The following is a 23,621-nucleotide window of genomic DNA, read 5'->3' as shown; positions in this document are numbered from 1 at the left end:
TGAAGAAATTGAATGAGAAAAGAGTTAAAAAAAATAGGTTTTGTCTCCTAAAGGACTTGAACCCACGCCCTCTAGGTTGCCAGCTAAAACACTTACCATCTGGACTAGGCGCGCAGCTTGTTATGTGAATACCTCCAAGTCATTATATTTCAAAACAAGTTCATAAATGAGTGAAAAAATAAAATGAAACAAAAGGTCTGAGGGGGGTATCGAACCCCAGACTTAAGGCATGGCAAGAGTTTGGACGCACGCTGTAACCATTGGGACACTATGATGAATTCGTAAGTGACACACCTATCATTCAAAATAAAATAAACTCGTTCTTGGGAAATTTGAAAAATGGCGCCACCATCTTCATCTTCAACCTCAAGCTTCAAATTTTTGAATTTGCTATCTCCTTCGTTTCTCAACCAAACTTAAAGATGTAAACATGGATTTTGCTCGTTTTTGAACGAGGATCATGATGGTATCCTTTGATTTTATTTATTTTCAGTGTAATTCAAAATTCACACGCATGAACACGAAGAAACCTAAAACTGAAATTAAACATGAAATACTCTTAAAAATGGAGATCTGGCTCTGATCAAAGTGTGTTACAGAGTTGTTGTAATGATCCAGATAGCTTTAGTGATCCTCCTGGAAGGTGTTGAGATGCTTAGCTTGGACTGAAACTGCCCAGAACCCCTTGCTCGACCCCAACTGCAACAGCTCTAAATGAGGGGTGAAGATGATGATTCTCCACGTACAGAAGTGTTCCAGAGGTTTGGATCACCTCTAAATGCCTCCCCTGATGTGTTTGAATACTTACTTTCAAAGGAAGAGCTTTGGTTTGAAGAATCCGAGTCTTCTTGCCAAAGAACCTTTGAAAAACTTAAGTATGAAGAAAGAAGAGAGAAAGCAATAATTTTGTTGCTTTGGTGTGTTTAATCCTAAGGAATGCACTTGTATTTATAGGCAAATGATGCAGAGCAATTGGAGATAGTAAGCTTGCTTAGTGAAGTGAGTTTGGTTTTCTTGGCTATGAAGGAATTCACGGAATCTCCAAGGTGCAATGATGGTATTTTCGAGCTAGCTCCCCATCCATTGATCTTTTCTGATCTTAGGGGACAGACATGAAGTGTAGATCTCTCTAATTGGCTTAGAAAAGATTCCAATTGATGAATCACCATTTGCCATAAATTCCTAAATGTAATGATTACTTAATCACATGGCTATGATTTTTGGATGTTTTGGAGTCTTGATGCAAATGATCCAAATGATTCCCTTCAATCTCTTCTGATATATTTGAAGTTTGTATGCACCATTTAGTATAGGTCCTTGCACGAAAATGACCAATACCAAAATTGGTTATGCCTTAAAACTTCACTCCATGGGCTTAACTTTGAACAAGCATAACTCCTAGCTCAAAATGAATTTGGAGAAGGTTGAACACAATTTGGAAATCTCTTAACATGTACTTCAATTCATTAGTTTGGTGTTTGCCCAAAATCTTTAGGGAAATTAGTCAAAAAGTCCCATAAAGTTTGAAGAAAACTAGGGTTTCCTTGCTAGTTTTGTGAAGGCAGTCACTTTGAAGCTCCATATCTCTTCAATGGTTGATTTTTAGCCAAAAACTTATATGTGACAAAGTTGTTCGTTGGATCAAAATCTACAACTTTCATGTTGGAAGTTTTTTTCAGTTTGTAGGTGAAATTGAGATATTCCCTTCCAAAGTTTGGTAAAAACCACTTGAAAACACTTAGAAAATTTTCTAAGTATGAAAAGTCAAACTTTGACTTTTTGAATCTTGATTGATTTTCTTGATTTTCCTTGATCAAATGACTTCAAATATCATATATTGATAATTTAAAACTTCAAAAGTCATGGTTGACCAAAATTTTCAAAAAGTCAATGGTGATCCTATACAGTTGACTTTTTCAAGTGAATTGCGTTACCGGAGATTTTAAGTAAATTAAGTTTTCCTCATCAAATGAATGATATGAATGGATCATATTGAGTTATTGGAGGATATTGAGCCATGCTTTGAGTTTTAGATCCATGCCCTAATTAAAAGTCAACTCTCTAGGTGAATTAGGGTAAAAATCCTAATTGTCGACTAGATGAAATTGATGACTGTAGACCTTGAATTGAAGTGTAATGCCTTATGGATATTTTCATATGAGCTTTTTGAAGATAATTGATGCCTTTGACTAATGCCCTGGAGCTTTCTAGGGTTTCCCAAATGTGATCCCTGATTTTAGTCCTTGATGGGGCTCAAAACCCTAGCCTGGTGAAGTAAACAAACTTGGGTTCAAGTGATGGGTGTCTAATCAATCATAGGTGAATAGAATGAAGTTTTTGAATCCTATGTTTGTGTTAGAGACCACCCCTTTTATTGACTGATCCTTTGCCTGAGCTCTTTTGTTTATGAACACCCTCGATTAAGCACCAGATGAACAAGTGACTGTTCTGAGCATCTGTTTTGATTTTGATGAAAATCCTGAAAGTATGACATCTCAGGGGGGGTCAAAATTAGGGTATGACACTAGGTCACATATGTATCTGAAGAGTTTCACCGGAATAATGCCCTTCAAATACCAGAAGAATGTTTTGGAAACAGATGAGGAGTTTTGTTAATATAGTTTTAAAAACAAACTAAGAAAAGAAAAAGGTGTTGGGTCTTACACTCTATTAGAGGCCCAATGAAAATTGTTTTACTGTTTATGAAAAACAGTTTAAGATGATTTAAAATGATACAAGGTTTTGTTGTCTAAAAACCTGGATCATCTGTTTAAATCGGAGTTTGAAAACAGTTTGAAATATTGACATAAGTCAACTTAATTAGGGTAAAGACAAAGTCTACACCTAATTAAGACCTAAATGATTAGGGTTTTATCACAAAAATATTTACAAGAGATTAGGTTTTGAAAATCAAGTGAAAACTATATTTAAAGTATTTTAAAATACTTAAAAATATGTTATTTTAAACCTAATAAAAATATATCAAATAAATAGTATTTTTTGTGATTTTTTGATTATTCATAAAATAGATATATTAAATGAAGAGTGTAAAAAATCAAGAGGAAATGATTTAATTTGATAGGTAAATTAATTATGTGAAGTTTGTGAAGAAAATGAAAGAAAATAGTGGTAAAAAAATAGGTTTTGGTCTCACCAAGGTTTGAACACACGCCCTTGAAGTCACCAGTTCAAAATAACACCATTGGGCCAAGCGCCAGTTGGTGATTATAACACACACCCATTTGGTTATGTTTCAAAACAAGTGGGAAATCATTGAAAAATAAAAGCATCAAAAAGTCTGGGGCGAGGGGGATTCGAACCCCAGACTTGTGGGCAAGAGAGTACTAAGAGCGCATGTGAGACCACTAGGGCAAACGATGAATTCGTTTATAAAACGCCTACCACTCAAAATAAAATAAACTTCAACCCAGGGATTTGAATTTTGCGCGCCATGGCCATTGTCATCTTCAACCTCAAGCTCTCAAATTTTGAAATTATGATCTTGCTCATTTCTCAACCAAACAGGATGATGTAAACATGAATTTCACTCTAAAGTTCCTCACGAATCCAGATATGTAACTAACATAAATTTATATTAACTATATCTAATGAATTAACTGAAATACGTGAAGAACCCTAGAATTTAAAAACAAAATTAAATGATGATGCTGAAGAATAAATGAATGATGATAGAGGGTTTTTAATCCTCTGATGATGCTGAATGAATTGGTATCGAGATATATTGCAAAGAATACTTAAATAAGAGTGTTAGAGTTTGAAAAAAAATACCTCTAAAAATGGAGGTCGATGGCTATGGTGGAGAGCTTCTGGCTATGGATGAATGATCACAAAAGCTTCCTAGTGACTCAGTGATGTTATCTAGGCACTTGAATTACTTTGAAAGCTTCTGAAATGCTCTGCTCAACTCCTTCTATTTGAGCTTCAAGTGAACATGGAGGTTAGTGATCCTGCACTTACAGATGAGCTGCAACCATCTGGATAGTTTCAGTACACCCTAAGGAATGTGTCTGAATGCTTAGACTTGTTTGACACCCTCTGAATCGATCTACAGACCCCCAACTGACTTTGCTCCAAATTGAAAGTGAAGATGGTGTTCTTGCACTTACAGAAGTGTTCCAGGTACTTGGATCACTTCTAATAAACCTCCTTGAGATGATAGAAGGCTTATTTTCAAAAGAAGAGCTCTGGTTTGAAGAATTCAATTCTTCTTGCCAAAGAGCTTTTGAAAACCATAAGCTTGAGGGAGAGAAGGATAAAGCAAGAATTGGAGTTGATTTGGTGTGTCTAATACTGAGGAGGGAACTTGTATTTATAGGCAAAGATCTCTGTACAGATTGAAGAGAGTGAGCTTGCTTAGTGAGGTAGTTTTGGTTTCTTGGCCATGAAGAAATTCAAGGAATCTTGCCAATGTAAGGATGGAAAAATCGGGATAGCTCCCTATCCATTGATCTCTTGTGATCTTGGGGAACATTTCTTATGTAGAGGAGAGTTCTAATTGGTTGGGAAGAGATGCCTTTGATGATTCACCACTTGGCCATAAATTTCCCAAATGTAATCATTACATAATCACATGTTCTTGTTTTGGGAATATTCTCTGATCCTTATGCCATGGTGAAAATGAATGTATGGCATCTCTACTGATATGCTATGGGTCATGTAGCATCAATTGGTAGAGTCATTTGCACAAATTTGCAAAGTTCCAAAATTAAACATGACCTATAATTTTACTTCATGAGCCCAACTTTGAACAATCATAACTCCTAGCTCAAAATAAATTTGGAGAAGGTTGAGCATAATTTGGAAAGCCCTTAACATATACTTCAATTCATTAGTTTGGAGTTTCTTCAAAATCATTTGGGAAAATTGTGTAAAATGGGCCCAAAGTTTGAAGAAAACTAGGTTAAAAACACTTCGAATTTTTTAAGTTTTTATGACCTATAACTTCCAAGGCTCATATCTCTTAAATGATTGATCTCTTGAAAAAAGTTCCGATGTGAGAAGTTGTTTTATTTTGTGAGATCTACAACTTTCATGTTTAAAGTTTTTTGAGTTATGTAGGTGAAATTTTGAAATCCAAGAACTAAGTCAAAATGCACTAGTTTGACTTTTTGTTGACTTTTTGATCTTTGATGGATTTTCTTGATTTTCTTTGGTCAAATGACTTAAATAATCACATATTGATGATATTGATTCTTAAAAGTCATGGTTTGACCCAAAACTCTAAAAGTCAAAGGTGATCTTGTATAGTTGACTTTTTCCAGATGAAGTGAAATCTTGGACTTTTGTGATGAATCAAGCTCTCCTCCTCAAATGAATGGTATGAATGGATTATATTGAGGTAATAAAAGTTCTTGAGCCATGTTTTGAGTTGTGGATCCATGTCCTGATTAAAAGTCAACTGTCCAGGTGAATTAGGTCTAAAACCCTAATTGTAGACCAGATGAAATTGATGACTACAGATCTTGAATTGAGGTACAATGTCCAGTGGATATTGTCATAGGGGTCATTTTAAAGTAATTGAACCCTTTGTGTGATGTCCTGGAGCTTTTTAGGGTTTCCCAAATGTGGTCCCTGATTTCAGTCCTTGATGGGCTGAAAACCCTAGTATGGTGTCCTGAGCAAACCTGATCCCTGATGACTGGTGTCTAATCAACATAGGTGGATAAATGAATTATTTGAGTCCCATGATTGTTTTAGAGGTCATTTTCTTATTGATTGATCCTTTGCCTGAGCTTCTTTGTTCTTGCACACCCTCGATTGAGTACTAGACAAACAAATGACTGCTCTGGGTACTTGTCTTGAATTGATGAAATGTCTGGAGATGTGACATCTCAGGGGGGTCAAAATTAGGGTATGACAGGTTTGTATAGATTTTTGCGATCAAAATTCTGCAACCCCTAAGTACGAATACCTAATTCTGTAGAAGAAATGTTAGTTGATTTAGCCGCAGGCTTCGAGTATCTTAGTATACTCGGCGAATATTCTGGATATAATTAAATATTCATTGCTGAGGAAGATGTTCCCAAAACACTCTTTCGATGTCCAAGGCATTAGGCACATATGAATGGGTAGTCATGCCTTTCGAATCAAAAAATTCTGGGGCAACTTACCAAAGGGCAATGAATTATATTTTCCATTCGAAAGAATGAGGAAACATGGTTTGAAGATGAATCCTCTTAAGTGTGCCTTCTTTGTGCAGGCAGGAGATTTATTAGGCTTCGTGGTCCATAAAAAGAGAATATAGATCAATCAAAACAAAACAAAGGCCATCATGGAAATAAAAGCGCCTTTGACAAAGAAAGAGTTGCAGTCACTACTCGAAAAGATAAACTTCTTGCGAAGGCCAAGTAGTCTCATATTTTATAGTTGAGCATGCAGTGGTCAAAGTTCCTCAAAATTACGTGGAACTAGAACCTTAGAAACTATTTTTCGATGGTTCTACTCACAAGGATGGAACTAGAGTTGAGATTTTGAATATTTCTCCTAAAAAAATTCCAAAAAAGTTATAGTACAAAATTGAAGGTCCCCCTTGCTCAAATAATGAAGCCGAGTACGAGGCACTAATAGCAAGACTCAAAGCTTTGTTGTAATTGGGGGCAACTAGAGTCAAAATAAGAGGCGGTTCAGAATTGGTGATCAAGCAAATAACTAAAGAATACAAGTGCATAAAAGAGAACTTGATATTCTACTTTGTTGCTACAAATAGATTACTTCAAAAATTCGAATATGTAGACATTGTGTACATCCCTAGATTGAAGAATCAAGAAGCCAACGAATTGGCTCAAATAGCTTTAGGATACAAAGAATCAAAAGAAAAATTTGAAGATTTAATTGAGATTCGAGGAAACATATTGTCTACAAAACTATCCCCTTCAGATATGCAAAATTCGAAACTTGGGTACATAAATGAAGAAAGCTTCGAAGTCTTAGACATTAACAGTCTGGCAGACTCAGATTGGAGAAACTCGATAGTAAATTATTTAAAACAATCCAATGGGAAATGCAGATAGGGAGATCAAATATCATGCACTCAGTTAAGTGCTTATGGGTAACGAATTATTCAAGAAAACGTCAGAAGGAATCCTACTCAAATGTATATGAGAGAGGGGAGCTTATCTGGATTTATCAGACGTACATAGTGGGTCATGTGGAGCACACCAAGCAGACCATAAAATGAGATGGTTTTTATTTCGTTATGGTTGGTATTGGCCTACTATCTTGAAAGATTGTATAGAGTTCGCCAAGGGATGCCAAGAATGTCAAGTCCATGCAGACATTTAACATGTACTGGCAAGTGAATTACATTCCATAATTAAACTATGGCCGCTTCAAGGATGGGAACTAGATCTAGTGGGTGAAATTCGACCAGCTTCGTCCAAAGGGTAGAAGTATATATTGGTTTGAATTGATTATTTTACTAAATGGATCGAAACGATACCTTTGGTAAATGTGGATCCAAAAACTATTATCGAATTCATCCAAAGACAGATAAAATATAGGTTTGGAATCGCAGAAACAATAACGACGAATCAAGGATCGGTGTTTACTGGTTGAAAGATGCAGGAATTTGCAAAAGAAATGGTATTCAATCTGTTAACTTCAACACCATAATATACCCAAGAAAATGGAAAGGTCGAAGCTGCAAATAAGTTAATCATCAGATTAATTAAGAAACATGTGGCAAGAAAGCCAAAAAATTGGCATAAGACCTTAGATCAAGCTCGATGGGCTTGTCAGACTTCCCCAAAGGAAGAAACCAACACTACACCATTTCGCATTACCTTTGGACACAACGCAGTTCTATTAGTAGAAATCTTTCTACAATCTATTAGAATCCAAATTCAAAACAAAATTCCCTCTGACCATTATAGGGAAATGATGATGAATGAATTGGTTGATTTAGACAAAGAAAGGGTACAAGCTTTAGAATTTTTGCGAAGACAAAAGGAGAGGGTAGCCAAAGCATACAATAAAAAGGACAAAGGAAAGATAGTTATGAACGACGATATAGTATGGAAAGTAATACTACAAATGGATTGAAAGAATAATGATTTGGGTAAGTGGTCTCCATATTGGGAAGGACCTTTTCGAGTCGTCCAGGTATTCTCTAACAACCCTTACAATATAGAAGAATTAGCGGAAGATAACGAAAACTTGAAATAAATGGCAAGTACTTGAAAAAGTATAAACCTGTACTTTGAGAAATAAAAATCACACGCGAATAATTTCAAGTAATTTTAACAAAAAGCTAACATGGCATAAATAGAGTGCCAAAATAGGCTTAAATTGTGCATTACAAAATAAGGATTAATCCGAAATAACACCAAAATAACACCAAAATATTCAAAATAATTATAACATCCACTAAACATTGAAATCAGCTAGGAGAGAGGCTTTCATCTGGTTATATTGCAAAGCAGACAAAACTAAGCGACACTCGATCACAAATATTTATTTCCTTAACTCTTTGATATCGGTCTCTAATTATTGGGGCTTATCGTTATGTTGAACTCCCTCTTAGATCTCCTCATCAAGCTCTTGATGATTGAGTTTATGAATCTCGTCCTGACGATCCTTCACACCCTTTATCTGCTTCTTCCATACTGAGATGTTACACTTACAAGTTTGATACTCCTCTTCGAACTTTGAATGCTAACTCTCCATATTTTCAACTTTGGCACTGGAAGCATTAGCGGCATCCCACTTTGCGGTTTGAATTCCCACCTTAGCATCTATTTTTTTGGAGGCTTCCTGCCTTTGAAAATAATCCTCTTTGAGGTGGTCAATCAGGAATCCTAGTACGATTAGCACTTTGGATACTTCGCTAGAAACACTGAGGATGTCAACCTTCTTTACCAATTCTTCAAGGCCTATATAAGCATTATCATTGTGTTCCATGGTCTGGGTTAAGTCGATGTCGAAGACTTTCTCTCTATTTTGACGAAGAAGACTGTTGCCAGCCTTCTCAGAAGATTTATCCCCAGAAGTGGTCGAAGAGGCAGCCCCTTTTTTAGACGAACTAGTTCTAGCGCTCATCATTGCCTTCAGATACCCCATAGGGTTGGTAACTTTCAGTTCAGCTAGTTCCTTTTAAGAAAGACTTGCAGGAGTAATGTTCGAGGAAGTCTTAGGATATTCTATCATCCCAAAGGTTTGCTTTCTTTTCTTTCCCTCCTCATTCTATTTGTCTAGAGCATCGTTTTGGGACTGTATCTCTATTCCTACATGTTCCTCTTCATTATTTTTGGGTTGTTTGTTTCCCTAATTTATTTAGGACAAATGTTTGTCCTCTTCCATCATGTCATCCTGACCATGAGGAAGGATCTCAGGCGATGAATTCTCTGGTTGATCTTGAGCTGTATCTTTAAGGTTTGGCACATTTTTTACCAACTCATCACTCTAAGTGCTCGAGTCTGTTGATTTTTGTTGTTTCTCAATTGAAGAGGGCACGAGATCATTCAGTTGAACCTCGAAGAAGTTATTTACTTCGCTGTTCGAGCCTTTAAATGACCCATTGGTAGAAAGTAGATGAATGGATTGGGAATCTGTACTCATGGACATATCACACTTGATGCTTGAAGTAGCAGTACCGGTGTTGTCATCCTGTAAGAAAAGGAAAACATGGTTAGTCAAAATCAAAAAAACAAAATATAATCCAAATAATACTTAAGTGCATGCCTTGATATTTTTCCCCTAGGGCTAGAGTCATCACTTTTGATGGTCACTAGTTTTTCCACCGCCTGGAGAGGTACAATCTCTAATGCCCGTTGAGCGGCAGGGTTATCAAGCTTTGATTTCCCAAGGACCATCACATGAACAGCAAAACTCGAAGGTTTGGACTTTTTCTTCATGATAAGTTTAGATTAGGTAGGAGACAAGTCCTCAGAGTCAGAGTCAACGCGAATACATTCTCTTTGACTATAACCAAGGCAAGTGCATCTTACAAGATAAGAGATGATTTAGCAAATGTGAAACACTAATATATTTTGAATAGATTTGAGAGTGGTGAGATATCTCAAGGAAAGGTCTTGCACCAATCATCTAGTCTCACTAGACCTAAGGATAATAGATGGGGTTCACATTATACTACCTTGATTCGTTTGGATCAAACGTGGTCCTCCGTGTTAGAGGTGCTTAGTATTATTGATGAAGATGGTTATGGACCATCTCAAGCGGTGGGTTTGATAGAAAAATATACACCTTTAAATTTGCTTTCCTTTTGAAGCTTATGTTAAAGTTGTTTGGCATCACAAATGAACTTTCAAAAATCTTGCAAACAAAAAATCTTAATATTGTGCTTGCTATGGAATTAGTTGATGATGTTAATGCTCGGTTGGCTACATTGAGAGAGAGTAGTTGAGATGATTTATTTATTAATGTCCAAGAATTTTGTGTTGCATAAAGTATTCTGGTTCCAAATATGGTTGAAGAAATACCGGTTCGGGGTCGTTCAAGCAGAAAAGGGAGAACTGTCACTAATCTTCACCATTACCGTGCATAGAATTTTTATGTTGCTATTGACAAAATATGTGTGGAGATTGATCACTGATTTTGTGAAGGAAGTAACGTTGTGCTGGATTGCTTCTCATGTCTTGATCCCAAAAACTCTTTAAGTTTGATGTTGATAAGCTTGCTCGTCTTGCTAATATTTATCATGCAGACTTTTCTGATGATGATCGTGGAAAAATAAGGGAGCAACTTGAAACTTATGTACATCAAGTGAAAAGGCATGCTTCTTTTACTTCTTGTGAAGAAGTTCAAAGTTTGGCTATTAAGATGATTTAAATTGAGAAAGATTTGGCATTTTAATTGGTCTATAAACTCGTTGAGTTGGCTTTGATATTGCCGGTGTCGACAATATCTGTTGAAAGATATTTTTCAGCAATGAAGATTATCAAGTTTAATTAACGCAACAAAATCAACGATGTGTGGTTCAATGACTTGATGATATGTTACACGAGCGGGTGATATTCAAGTCACTTAAAGATATTGATATTATCCGAACATTCACCGCAATGAGGTCTCGGAGAGGGCATTTTATCTCCTAATTTTATTTAGGACAATATTTGCATGTTAGGTTTCACCCCTCTTATGTACCACACTTTACAACTATTTATATATTATGTCACATGTAATTTGTGGTTAGAATTTTTGCTGCCTAAAATTTTTGTCTCTGCCAATAATATATTTGATAGTTATTTTTTAACTATCAGTAAAATAAATTAATGAGTATACTTGTGGTCCTATAATATCACTCATCTTTTGTTTTTTATTCTTCTCATATCACGAAAAGATGTAAAACAACTTGCTATTTTGTAAAAAAAAAAGGGAATGAATTCTTATGCTTAATAAGTTTTTATTTGAACTCTTTACTGCCGGGTGTTAAATGGACAAATGCAACATATTCGGTTGATATAAGGGAGTAAATAGCCTTGTAAATTATAAATTACAAAGTCACAAAATCATTTCTTACATGCAAAGAGGAGAAATATGCCTCAAATTGTTAAGTATGTTTATGTGATGATTATCTTTTTATTCCTATTACTTTTTTTTAAATAAGCAACTGAATATAAGATAACGCACTAGGGGTGCAACCCTTACATCGAGAACACACTAGGAAGTTTTGTTACAAAGTAATGGTAATTTATACCAATCATAAAAATAGATCCTACTTGGAGGTTCCCTATTACAAATCCATCTCCATAAAAAAAAAACATAATATTTGATATCACCTCATCATAACTAAAAACACTGTTATAAAAAATAATTGTATTTCTCATCTTCCAAGTACACCAAATTAAAGCTATCCATATTGTGTTTAGAATAGCTTTAATGTTGGTGTTTTTCACCTTTTATTGAATGCTTCCAAAGCTCTTGAATTCCTCAAGAGAAATCTTAACATCATTACCCAACCACGTGTAAATTCTATTCCAAACCGCCTTTGTGACATGGCAATGGTAGAAAATATGATCAAAAGATTCCGGATGGTTAGAGAAAAAAATGCAATCTATGGAAGTGATATTAGACACACCTCTATTGACAAGTTGTACTTTTAGCGGAAGTCTATTGATGAAGAATCTCCAAGTAAAAATCTTGATCTTTGCCGGGATGATAGTCTTCCAAATAATATCCAATATCTTGATGGTGGGAGTTGACCAAGCTAGATCCTTTGCATTAGACACCAATTGCGAAACACTAGACACCCTGAAATCTCCGTTTGAGGTGAGATTCCAATGAAATTCTTCGGTTGCCAAGTTATCCGACACTACACCTTAAAGAGGCGCTTTTAAGTCCCTAAGTTCTTCACCAATAACCGTACCCATAACGGGGGAGATGATGGTAGAAGCGTTTGGGACCGAAGAATTCAAAACATCCGTGCCAAAGATGGCTTCCAAGTTCCACATAATGACGCCATTGTTCCAATTAAAGAGGTCACTCACCACACATAATTTGTTGGTTGTACGATCAAACAAATACGGAAAAGAAACACAGAGCGGTTGATCGACCAACCAACAACTATGCCAAAAAAGAATGTTATTACCGTTCTTGAACTCACAACTAACCCAATCGGTGAACCCTTCACCCAAATCATCCTCTTTGAAATCATTAAGAACGATGTCTCTCCACCATCTAGAATCATCTCGATTTAAAAGATCCTTGCTAGAAGCTAGTACTTTTATCTTCGGGTTATGATATCTCAAAAGTAAAAATCTACCACATATTGCCTTGTCCTCCTTTAAATTTCTCCACTTCCATTTAAGAAGAAGGGATTTATTCATTTCTCCCACATCTCTAATGCCTAACCCTCCTTTCCCTTTGGGTTTGCATACATTCTCCCACTTGACCCAATGGATGCATCTTGATTTCACATTCCCACTCCACAAAAAATTGTTTAGAAGGCTTCTTATCTCTTGCATGATTTTACTCGGAGCTTTATAGAAAGAAAGGGTGAAAATTAGGATAGCATTAAGAACGGATCCAATAAGAGTCACCCTCCCTCCAATGGATATGCTTCTTCCCTTCCACTTAGTTAGCCTTGATTTCAAGTTGTCAATAACTTATCTCCACACCTTTTTCTTGTATGCACCTTCACCCACCCAAATACCAAGGAATTTAAACGGGAAGCATCCTTTTTTGCATGCAAGGAAAATTGTCGCCGACTTGATGAACCAATCTCCTATGTGAGTTCCAAAAAAGTTGCTTTTATGGAAGTTGATCTTCAATCCGGAAACCATTTCAAATCCTCTCAACAACACTTTTAAACTCCAAAGATTGTCATAAGTAGGTTCTCCTAGTATGATAGTATCATCCGCAAATTGGAGAATGTCCACAAAGTCGTCAACTCCATACTTGAACGGTTTAAAGTCCCCCACCGACACCGATTTCTTAGTTAAAGCAGTTAATCCTTCCATAGCAAGGACAAACAAGAAAGGTGATATGGGATCACCTTGACGTAATCCTCTTTGAATCTTGAAATCTTTTGTTGCACTTCCATTAACCAACACGGACATGTAGTTGGTAAAAATACTAGACTCCATCCATTTCATCCATTTTTTGCCAAATCCCATCTTCTCCAAAATCCATCTTAGATAATTCCAAGAGATCGAGTCATAAGCCTTTTCGAAATCCACTTTGAGTAATAAGCACCCTTTCTTCTTCATTTTTGCCAATCAAGAATTTCATTGACCATTAGAACCCCATCCACCATACTTCTTCCCGGTACAAAAGTGGTTTGGTTGGAAGAGACCAACTTGTTCACTACACCCCTCATTATTGCCGCTAACAACTTTGCAATAATCTTATAAATACTCCCCACTAAACAAATGGGCCTATATTCAAACAAGTCTTGCGGGTTCTTCTTCTTAGTTCAACAAATGTTGAAGGTGAATCACTTTTATTCTTATCAAATTTTCTTGTTATATCATATATGTTTTTTTATCCAATTTGAGTTATATTATTTTCTAAAAAACATTTTTCATTATAGCGTACCTACATAAGTGTTTTAAAGATTCAGATTGTCCCAATAGTTGTCCAAGACCTAAGATCATGAAGTGTATCAACAAATTCAAATGCATGTGTAAGATGCCAGGATATATTCCACCTCCATGATTCTGTATTTTTATCCATACCCAATAGAGTTCTCAAGTGGTGTGCTAAAATAATCCATGCTTGTTTTTCTTTAAGGTGAAGTTATAAGTATGGTGATTCGTAGTAGTTTTTATTGTTTTTATTGTTTTTGTATTTTTTATTTTTATTGTATTTTCTTAATTTCTCGACTGTAGTTTTTTATACTTTTTGTGTTATTTTTGCGCACTTATATTATGTTGGATTAATTCCTCTTTTTTCATTGTTATAATATATAATTATTATTTGTCTTTTAAAAAATAAAAAAATAATACTACAGGAAAATATTATATTAGCAATTGAAATATTGCTACAGTTAAATACTCAAGTTAATTTGAGATTGATGTTTAAGTTGGGAATGAAATTTTTGTAGTTAGTACTTATTTTTCTAAAACAATCTAATAAATTGTAGTTTTATTATGTTTTTCATCATGTTATAATTTTTATTATTAAAGTTAAAGATGACTAAGTAGAAAAAAACATAAGAAATTTGCAAATTCTCCAATTTAAAGTATAAAATTAAAAAGTTAACATTTTTAAGTATATAAAATACTTTTAAAAACAATTAAGTAGTTCATAAACTCTATTAATCTTAAAAAATTTAAATCAAGTTTGTTTAGATTTTTTAGTATATTCTTCTAAATAAAAAAAAAGGTACGTCTTTACATAAAAAATATTGTCTGTAAAATAGATATGAAAAGTTTCTTATTTCCTATGTTTCAATATCTTCTCTTTACGAACTAGCTTTGTCTCTTCCTCTATCGGTCTTCGATAATACTTCTTCCTTTCTCCATCGTCTTTTTATGTCTCTACCTCTCCATGTACTTGACCATAATTGTCTTTGTTTCAATTGACCTTTTCTATGTTCCAATCGACCTCGTGTGCATCTCTGATCGGTGTCTCTATCTGCAATCGACTTCACCTCCATGTCTATTTGATCTTGCCCCAGTCATATTGATCTCTCAGGCTCTCTCCAATTTCAATAAACCATAACAGTCATCATCTTTTCTCTATTTTCACATGGAGCCCTTATCTGGCTATTTAACTACTATAATTTGTATTTTGTGTTATTTTATGATTTTGAAATTTTTTCCACCAAATAAATTATCGGGTCGAGTTGCAGACTATGAAGCTCTCTTTAAGACGTTTCCCAGAACTTTCCTAAATTATGCAAAGCAGTGGGATTATCGTATCGCCTCCAGGATTAGACAACGCATTTCTATATTGTATAATTATTACTTGCATGGTAGATAATCGATTTTGAAATACACCATCTAATGGTATTAAGACCATTCGAATATGGTATAAATACCATCTTAGTATCAGGTATAACAACCAGTCGTAGTAATTTCTCAAACCAAGAGAAATTTCAATAGTTCTCCAAGGAAAATTCGATCATAGTCATTTGACCACTCAAAAGGATTTCTCAAACAAATAGAAATTTGAATATTTCTCTAAAGAGAATCCAAAAAAATATACTTGATAATTTCTCAACTCAAACGAGGAGAAAAATTAACATTATTCTCTAAATAGAATTAAAGAAAGTACTCGAAAAATTCAACGAGTAAAAGAACGGGGCGGAAGTTAGCGCTTCGATAATTCGAAAAATGCAGAGTTATTAGAGTGAGGAAGGAAAAACTCAACAAAATGAATTTAAAAAAGTGGTTTCAGAAGTAATGTCAAACATTTATAAGATTGTGCATAAATAAATGTGTCTACGACTTGAACCTTTGCATAGCAAGTAGGATTCTAGTTCAACCAGAGTGACACAAATTTCTTGAAATCTATCTCAAACATCAAACCCGCACATGCACATAACCTTTTCTTAATTTGTATTCTAATAGCACATGCTTTAATGACTCTGCACGTGTATCTCGGTTTAGTGAAGGCACTAGGAATTATGCCTTGAAATTCTTTAGAAACGACCTAAGTTCCACAATCGCAAAGGTGAGTATATCAAAAGTAGTCTTGTAGCCTAGATACTCCCTCGTACAGAGTATAGATCTCATTAAGAGTTTATACCATCTCATGCTCTTATTGCTCCAGGATTCATGCTTCTCTTATTCACAATAGCATGATCATTTCATATTACTCACAACTTGTTATTACCCATTGAACCTATTTTTTGGGATCTCTATTCATTTAGCTCGGGTTACCATCATGAGAAACTTATTTTTTTTATAGGCACTAGTCCCATCCTTTTTTATGTATTATGGACTTTCTCTCTAGCTAATCTTTTCATCAAAGGATCTGCTAAATTTTTATCATTGCATACATGATCCATTCTTACAAATCCTTTAGAGATATAATCTCTAACAAAATTGTGCTTTCTTCCAATTTGATGTTTTTTTACCAGTATAATAACGGTTCACAATTTTTGCAATAGACGCGGTACTATCATAGTGGAGCAATTCAATTGACATAGGTTTTTCCCACAAAGAGATCTCAACTAGCAAGCATCTTAACCAACTTGCATCTTCACTTGCACTCGCTAATGCTATCATCTGAAACTCCATCATGAAATGACCCAAGATAGTGTGTTTCTTTGATTTCCAAGATACAAGCCCCCCAGCTATATTAAATATATAGCCACTAGTTGCTTTGGAATCATCTGATAAGGAATTCCAATTTGCATCAATGTACCCTTCAACTACAGCAAGAAATCTTAGATAATGTAAACATTCATTGTCTTTTTAAGGTCCCGCGTGACTCACTCAATAGCTTGCCAATGCTCATTACTCAGTCTACTAGTAAACCTACACAACAATCCAACGACATATGCAATGTCAAGTCTAGTATAATCTGTAGCATAGCTAATACTGCCAATGATGCTCACATATTCTATTTGTCAAACACTTTCACATGTGTTTTAAAACAACTTCACGCTTGGATCGCATGGTGTTCTCGCAAATTTACACTCAAAGTATTTATAATTATTTAAGATTTTTTCCACATAGTGTGATTGATCCAAAGAAATTTCTTGCTCAGATCTCATGATCTTGATGATAAGAATCACGCTAGCCTCTCCAAGGTATTTCATATCAAATTTGTTGCACAACAATGATTTCACATCATTAACGACATGAATGTTTAATCCAAATATGAGTAAATGGTCTACATAGAGACATATGATAGTGCAAATGCGATTTTGATAGTTGTACTAAATGCAATTGTCACTTCCATTCACTTTGTACCCATTTAATATCTTTAAGTTATCAAACTTTTTTTTCCATTGCATTTGATCTTGTTTTATCCCATACAAAGACTTATCTAACTTACAGACCTTATTTTATTGTCGATGAATCACAAATTCTTCCAGTTGGTTCATATAGATTTCTTCTTCTAAGTCACTGTTTAAAAACTATTTTAACATCCATTTGATGTACTATTAAGTTATAAACAAAAGTTATTGAATTAAGTATCCTAATAGATGTAATTCTAGTGACTAATGATGAGAAGGTGTTAAAGAAATCTATATAAACTTACTTGCTCTTTAGCACTTGATAACGCGAAAATGTATCGTTTATTTGGCTTGATTTACATATATTATTTCCCTATTTCATCTTAATTATGTTGCTTTATGTTGGTATTATGTTGGTATTTTCATTGTTTTAGGTTTTATGTTCGTTTTGAGGACTATTTGTGAAAAGGAGAAGAAATGGAGCTAAATCCACTACTATTTATGCTTAAAAGATGAAAAAGGGGTGCTGAAGTATGTGAGGGGTGCAAATAGGATGTACCAAGTTTAGAAGTCCAGCCCACGAAGGAGCTGAAGCTCCCATTATGAAGAAGCTGAGACGACCGTCTAAGGGCCCAATTGCATGGAGACGCCCGTCTCCAAAGTCCAAGGGCCACGTCATCAAAGGAGACGTCCGTCTCCCAAGTTCACCCACGTTCATAGGACACGTCACATGAAGGAGACGTCCGTCTCCAACAATCCAGCCACTTTGAGACCCACGTCTCAAGACTCGTTCAAAGATAATTTAAATTTGAAGGCCCACGTCTCCGTTCTATACTCCACCAACCAAGTCTTCCTATATTTTCTCAACTTCCCACGCCATGATCTCCACTACTTCTCACATGATGCTGAAAGTAACTTCCACTTCCATTCACTATATAAAGAGTCTGAGCATTCATTTGAAATCATCCAAGTTTTAGGCGCGGAAGCGCTGTTCATAGTTTTAGGCATAAATTATCACTTTGTAAAAGTGGTAGTTTCTCACATTGAGGAACTACCACACCATTAGTTTTAGGCCTACAACTTATGTACTCTTGGATCACAATCTTGCCGACATTATTTCAAAGCTTCATTCAAGTTTCAAGATTTGTTTTGTTCGTAATTTTATTCAAGTTTGTTTCGTCTGCTTTACTTCCAGGTTTATTTATTTGCAATTATTTTAGCTTCTTGTTCTTATAATATTGTTTTATCATTACAAATCTAAGTATGCGCATGTTCATGGTTAATAATTATAATTTCATGTTTAATAATTATAATTTCATGTTTGTTTCTTTAAGTATGTCTGGCTGATTTATTTAGATGTCGGTATGTAAAGTAATCTAACAAAAGGGATCCGAAATAAATTGGCTTAATTATGTTTTATTAAATATCACTTGTTTTTGGTTTGTATGTCTAATTTAATTAGTAAGTCTTAAAATCAATAGAGCGAAAGTTTGAGGTCTTAAGACGGTTAAAGGTTAAAATCAATAGAGCGAAAGTTTGAGATATTTAACTTGATAGTAGACATAGGACATTAGTTTTAAGGATGGCGAAAGCGTATTAGAACTAATTAGAACTTATTTATTTTCAAAAAGTGTTTTTATACCCGCGCGGGATGGCGAAAGCGTACATTAAGAGTTAGGATAGTAGTCTAAATCAACAGAGCGACAATTTGAGAGGAGGACTTTTAATCAATATAATTAATAAAGATCTTTAATTGAATTAACACCATAGCCAATGGACCTTCGGATCACCTAAGTTAGATGAAATACATACTGATATCCGTTTGTTATTATATTTTATTTAGATTTAGGACTTTAGTTTCCCCATTTATAAAAAACCCAAATATCATTAGCCTTAGCTTTACATAGTAACTTTAGATAACGGTAGGTCGATTTATAGTCCCTGTGGATTCGATATCTTTTAAAACTACACGACACGACTGTGCACTTGCAGTTATCCCGACTAATAGACACGTAAAGTCACGATCAGCACTATCTTCCCAATACCCCTCTTGATTCTTGACACTACAAATAATTGTGTACAAGCACCCGAGTAGGCATATTGGTCGATACTCATTTAACTCTTGCAGATTTTCTATTTTTTGTTTTAGTCTTAGAAAAGAATAAGCTATCTCCTTTGGGAGCTTTGCATTGCTATGTTATTCATTAACAAACTTCATTATATCTCATTGGAAAATTCTTTAACACTTCTAGACTTCTAGAGGAAACCAAAGTTAAATCCATATATGACTTCGGGCTCTTGTTTCCATTACTTTCCCACACCACTTCTTTGATCTTAACATAAGTAAAAGCTTCCTCTAGTCTTTCCCTTTTTTCCATAGATATTTTTTTAACTCTTTTCCTTATAAAATAGATTTATTGGTACTGGCTTCACACTACTTGAAAATTCATTTTTAGTGATCGATTTAGTCACCGCTGTAGTGACCGAATTAGCCACCAAAATTTGATATTCGTGAGCCAATTTTAAGAGATCACTAAATCGGTCACTAAAAAATTTAATTTTCTTTCAATTTTAATTTTCTTTCAATTTTTAAATTTTATAAAATTTTCATTTTTTCGTTTAAACATATAATATATTTATATTAAACTATATGTATATATGTTTAAATATAAAATATAACAATAGATGATAAGCGGTGTACTAACAAGTTTCAATTAAAATACACTGAGGTTACAAGGTCAGTTCCTAGGTATCACAACTTTTAATTTTATTTTACGAAAAAGAACATTAAAATCGGTCTCTAAATTCGGTCATTAAATTCGTCGCAAAAGCTTAGCGACTAGCACTTTTTCAACCGAAAAATAATGGTCACTAAATCGATCACAGAATATTTTAGTGACCGATTTTTAAGCTTTTTCAGTCTCTAATTTGATCCCTAAAATCGAATTTTCTAGTAATGTCATAGAATATTTCTTCAATGAAACACTTCATTTCATATTTTACATCTTCCATTTTATCAACTTTTTCCCTATTTGCTCCAATTGGTTATACGATGTTCCTCCTTCTATCCAATATATTCATTAAATTATCCTCCAATATGAACCAAGTGCATTTATTTTCTATTGCGAGAATACCCAACTATTCCATCATATCAATGAATTCCTTAAATTCTACCATTTCTCCTTTTCTGATCAGCTCACTAATTCCTTTTCTTTTTGGGTAAGGTTTCGGTGACTTTAACGCGACAAAGTCACCGTAGCTTTGTCTCTTTCACTCTCATGTTTTGCCCTTTTTTTCATTTTGTTATAATTTGTTATTTACACTGTTTGCACTGAAGTTACCGTAATTTCGCGTAACAAAGTCACTCAATCCAATTCCTTTCGTTTCCTTCTACTTGTAACAAATGAATTTAAACAAGTAAAAAAATATCATATATTAAAAAAATCACGTCTAATTGCCAATATTTTTATAGTGAACATCTAAGGTCCAAAACAAAATCCATTTTCCCTTGTGCTATAGATTACTTTGAGAGTAATAATTTTTTGCAATTTTAAAAGAGTGGTGCTATGTGTACACCATATTATGTTACAATGTATTTACACCGTAAAATTTTCTAATCATTTTAAGTTTGGCATAAAATTCAAAGCATGTAAAAAATTATAAATAAAAAACAAAAGTATACATAACCGTATTTATATACGGTGTTGATGTAAACTCAGGTGTATGATTAGCATTTCTCATTTTAAAATAACACATTTATAACTAAAATCAAAGTGTTTATGTCAAATATAAAGTTTTCATGTTCCAATGTGATATGATTGGTCTAATATTAACACGACCTTTCTAGAACTCTACGGACTTGACAAAACTATGTTATTGCAAATTAAATGAACTAAAGTAAAATTTTACTAGAGTTGTAAACTTTTTACAAAAGTAGGAATGTGATCTAGAAGTTAACGGAGTTGAGAAATATCATGTGTTTGATTAATAAATAATTTTTCAAGAAAGGACTTTTTTTTATATAGGCAATGGAATTAGAAAAAGGGTACAAGGGATACTCCGCCCAAAAACAACCGGAAAGCTCCTACTACTCGAAATAAACGAGCGGTAGAATATTCCAAGTATGAAAATTACATAGCTCCCCTAAGTTTTAAAAAGATAGAAGCCAATTCCAAGAGAAAAGGATTATATCCGACATACACTCATTGAAACTAAAAAGCTCATTCTTGAAAATAATCGCATTACACTTCATCCATAAACACCAAGCCGTAGCTAACCAAATCACCTCCACAATGGTCCTCTTGGCTACACACTTCACTTTTTCACAAAAGAAGAAAACCGAAACAAAATTGTCGAAAGACAACTCCGGAATATGACCTATCAAAGCAAACACCTTCCTCCAAATGTGCAATTCTACCTCGCAATCCCCAAATAAATGCGTTAGAGTTTCCTCCTCCGTCATACACATGATACAGATTAAGTCATTATTATCCACCAAAATTCCTCTCTTGTACAATTGATCTTTAGTTGCCATTCTGTTATGTATCGTGCGCCAACCAAAAAACAGAATTTTGGACGAAACTTTAACCTTCCACAACGAATTCAAAGCTTTAACCAACATCGGATTTAAAGGGGGGCCTGAAAGATTGGCCTTAAAATGATCGTAACAAGAATCAACCAAGAACTCAAGGTTCGTGTTCAATCTCCAAGCGAAGCTGTCCTTGACAGCAGCCTGCGGATGCTGTTGTTGCAACAGCAGACCAAAATCCTGCATCAGAAAATTGGGAACAGCGCTGTCCACTGTCAACAACCGCTGCCAGTCCTAGATCCAACCTGCAGGCACAAAAAAGCCGCAATCAGCAATGGCGTGGTGATGATTTTCTGCCACCTAGAACACTTCCGGGAACGCTTCCATGACTGGATGCTGGTCCATTCAACAAGCATACCAAAAAGGTATATCCTCTCCATTCCCCACATAACAATCAACCGCCCCCGCGAAATGATTATTAAGAAATAACTCGTAATTTTCGGAAAGCAAAATGTCTCTCTACCTTATGGAATCTTTCTTTTCCACCACGGATTTATCACTAATTAGCACTTTTAGTTTCACATTTTTGTATCTAGCTTTAAGAATTCCACGCCACACCCCTTCATCTCCGGATAATATCCTCCACTTCCATTAACTAAGTAATGTCGCATTCATGATCTCCACATTTTTGACACCTAATCCTCCTTCCTCTTTTGATTTGCAAACGGTGTCCCACCTCACCCAATGAATCATCCATTTTAGATCTCCCCCACCCCAAAGAAAATTGCTTTGAATTGACCAAATCTCATTAAGTACCTTCGACGGAGCCTTATAGAAAGATAATGCATATATAGGGATATCATTAAGCACCGAATTAATCAAAACCACACGACCCGCTTTACTAAGATTCCTTCCTTTCCAACTGGCCAACCTCTTTCTATAGAACGAAATTAAATCTTTCCACATTGAAAGATTCCTCGGATTGCCACCCACTTTAACACCAAGGAATTTGAATGGAAAAGTTCCCACTTTGCAAGAGAGAAAAGTCGACGCCGCTTCTAAGAACCAATCTCCAACGTTGATCCCATAAAAATTACTCTTATGAAAATTTATCCTCAACCCCGACATTAACTCAAAACCCCTTAAGATGGCTTTCATACTCCATAAATTAGAGGTATCTCCCTCCAAAAATATAATAGTGTCATCCGCAAATTGAAGTATATCAACTTCCACATTATCGTTCACCTTAAAACCCTGGAATTCGCCTATTTCTTTAGCCTTCCTCATTAGAGCCGTAAGAACCTCCATGACCAAAACAAATAAAAAAGGAGACAACGGATCACCTTGACGAAAGCCCTTCTCCACTTTGAAATCTTTAGTGGTGCTTCCATTGATAATAACTAACATAGTATTGGAAAAAATGCAACATTCCATCCATCTCATCCATCTAGCTCCAAACCCCATTCGGATCAAAATGTTTCTCAAAATATTCCAACTCACACGATCATATGCCTTTATAAAATCAACTTTTAACACTACACAACTTCTTTTATCTCTCTTAACAAAATCCAACATCTCATTCACCACAAGAACTCCATCCAAAATGTGTCTACCCAGAACAAAAGCCATTTGATTTTTTGAGACAAGTTTTCCAATTACACATTTCAATCTAGCCGCCAACAGTTTTGCAATGATCTTATACAAGCTACCGACGAGACAAATCGGTCTAAATTCGGACAACGATTGAGGATTTTTCACTTTAGGAAT

General features: G+C 34.9%; 2 protein-coding genes across 2 annotated transcripts; both read right to left on the bottom strand.

The window, feature by feature from the left end:
• Positions 1-13,079: 13,079 nt before the first annotated feature.
• Positions 13,080-13,682, bottom strand: LOC131625072 (uncharacterized mitochondrial protein AtMg01250-like). Its single transcript, XM_058895972.1, has one exon. It carries the CDS (start codon positions 13,680-13,682, stop codon positions 13,080-13,082), a length of 603 nt encoding a protein of 200 aa, XP_058751955.1.
• A 2,775-nt stretch (positions 13,683-16,457) lies between these two features.
• LOC131625071 (uncharacterized) lies at positions 16,458-21,860 on the bottom strand. Its single transcript, XM_058895971.1, has 2 exons — positions 21,527-21,860; positions 16,458-16,795 (listed from the first exon to the last, which is right to left on the bottom strand). The coding sequence occupies exons 1-2, from the start codon at positions 21,858-21,860 to the stop codon at positions 16,458-16,460; spliced, it is 672 nt and encodes a 223-aa protein (XP_058751954.1).
• Between the last annotated feature and the right edge of the window lie 1,761 nt (positions 21,861-23,621).

This window comes from Vicia villosa, unplaced genomic scaffold (genome assembly GCF_029867415.1).
Source record: "Vicia villosa cultivar HV-30 ecotype Madison, WI unplaced genomic scaffold, Vvil1.0 ctg.000182F_1_1, whole genome shotgun sequence".
Classification (NCBI taxonomy): domain Eukaryota; kingdom Viridiplantae; phylum Streptophyta; class Magnoliopsida; order Fabales; family Fabaceae; genus Vicia; species Vicia villosa.
The sequence above is the reverse complement of the archived record's forward strand: the minus strand, read 5'-3'. Positions and strand labels throughout refer to the sequence as shown.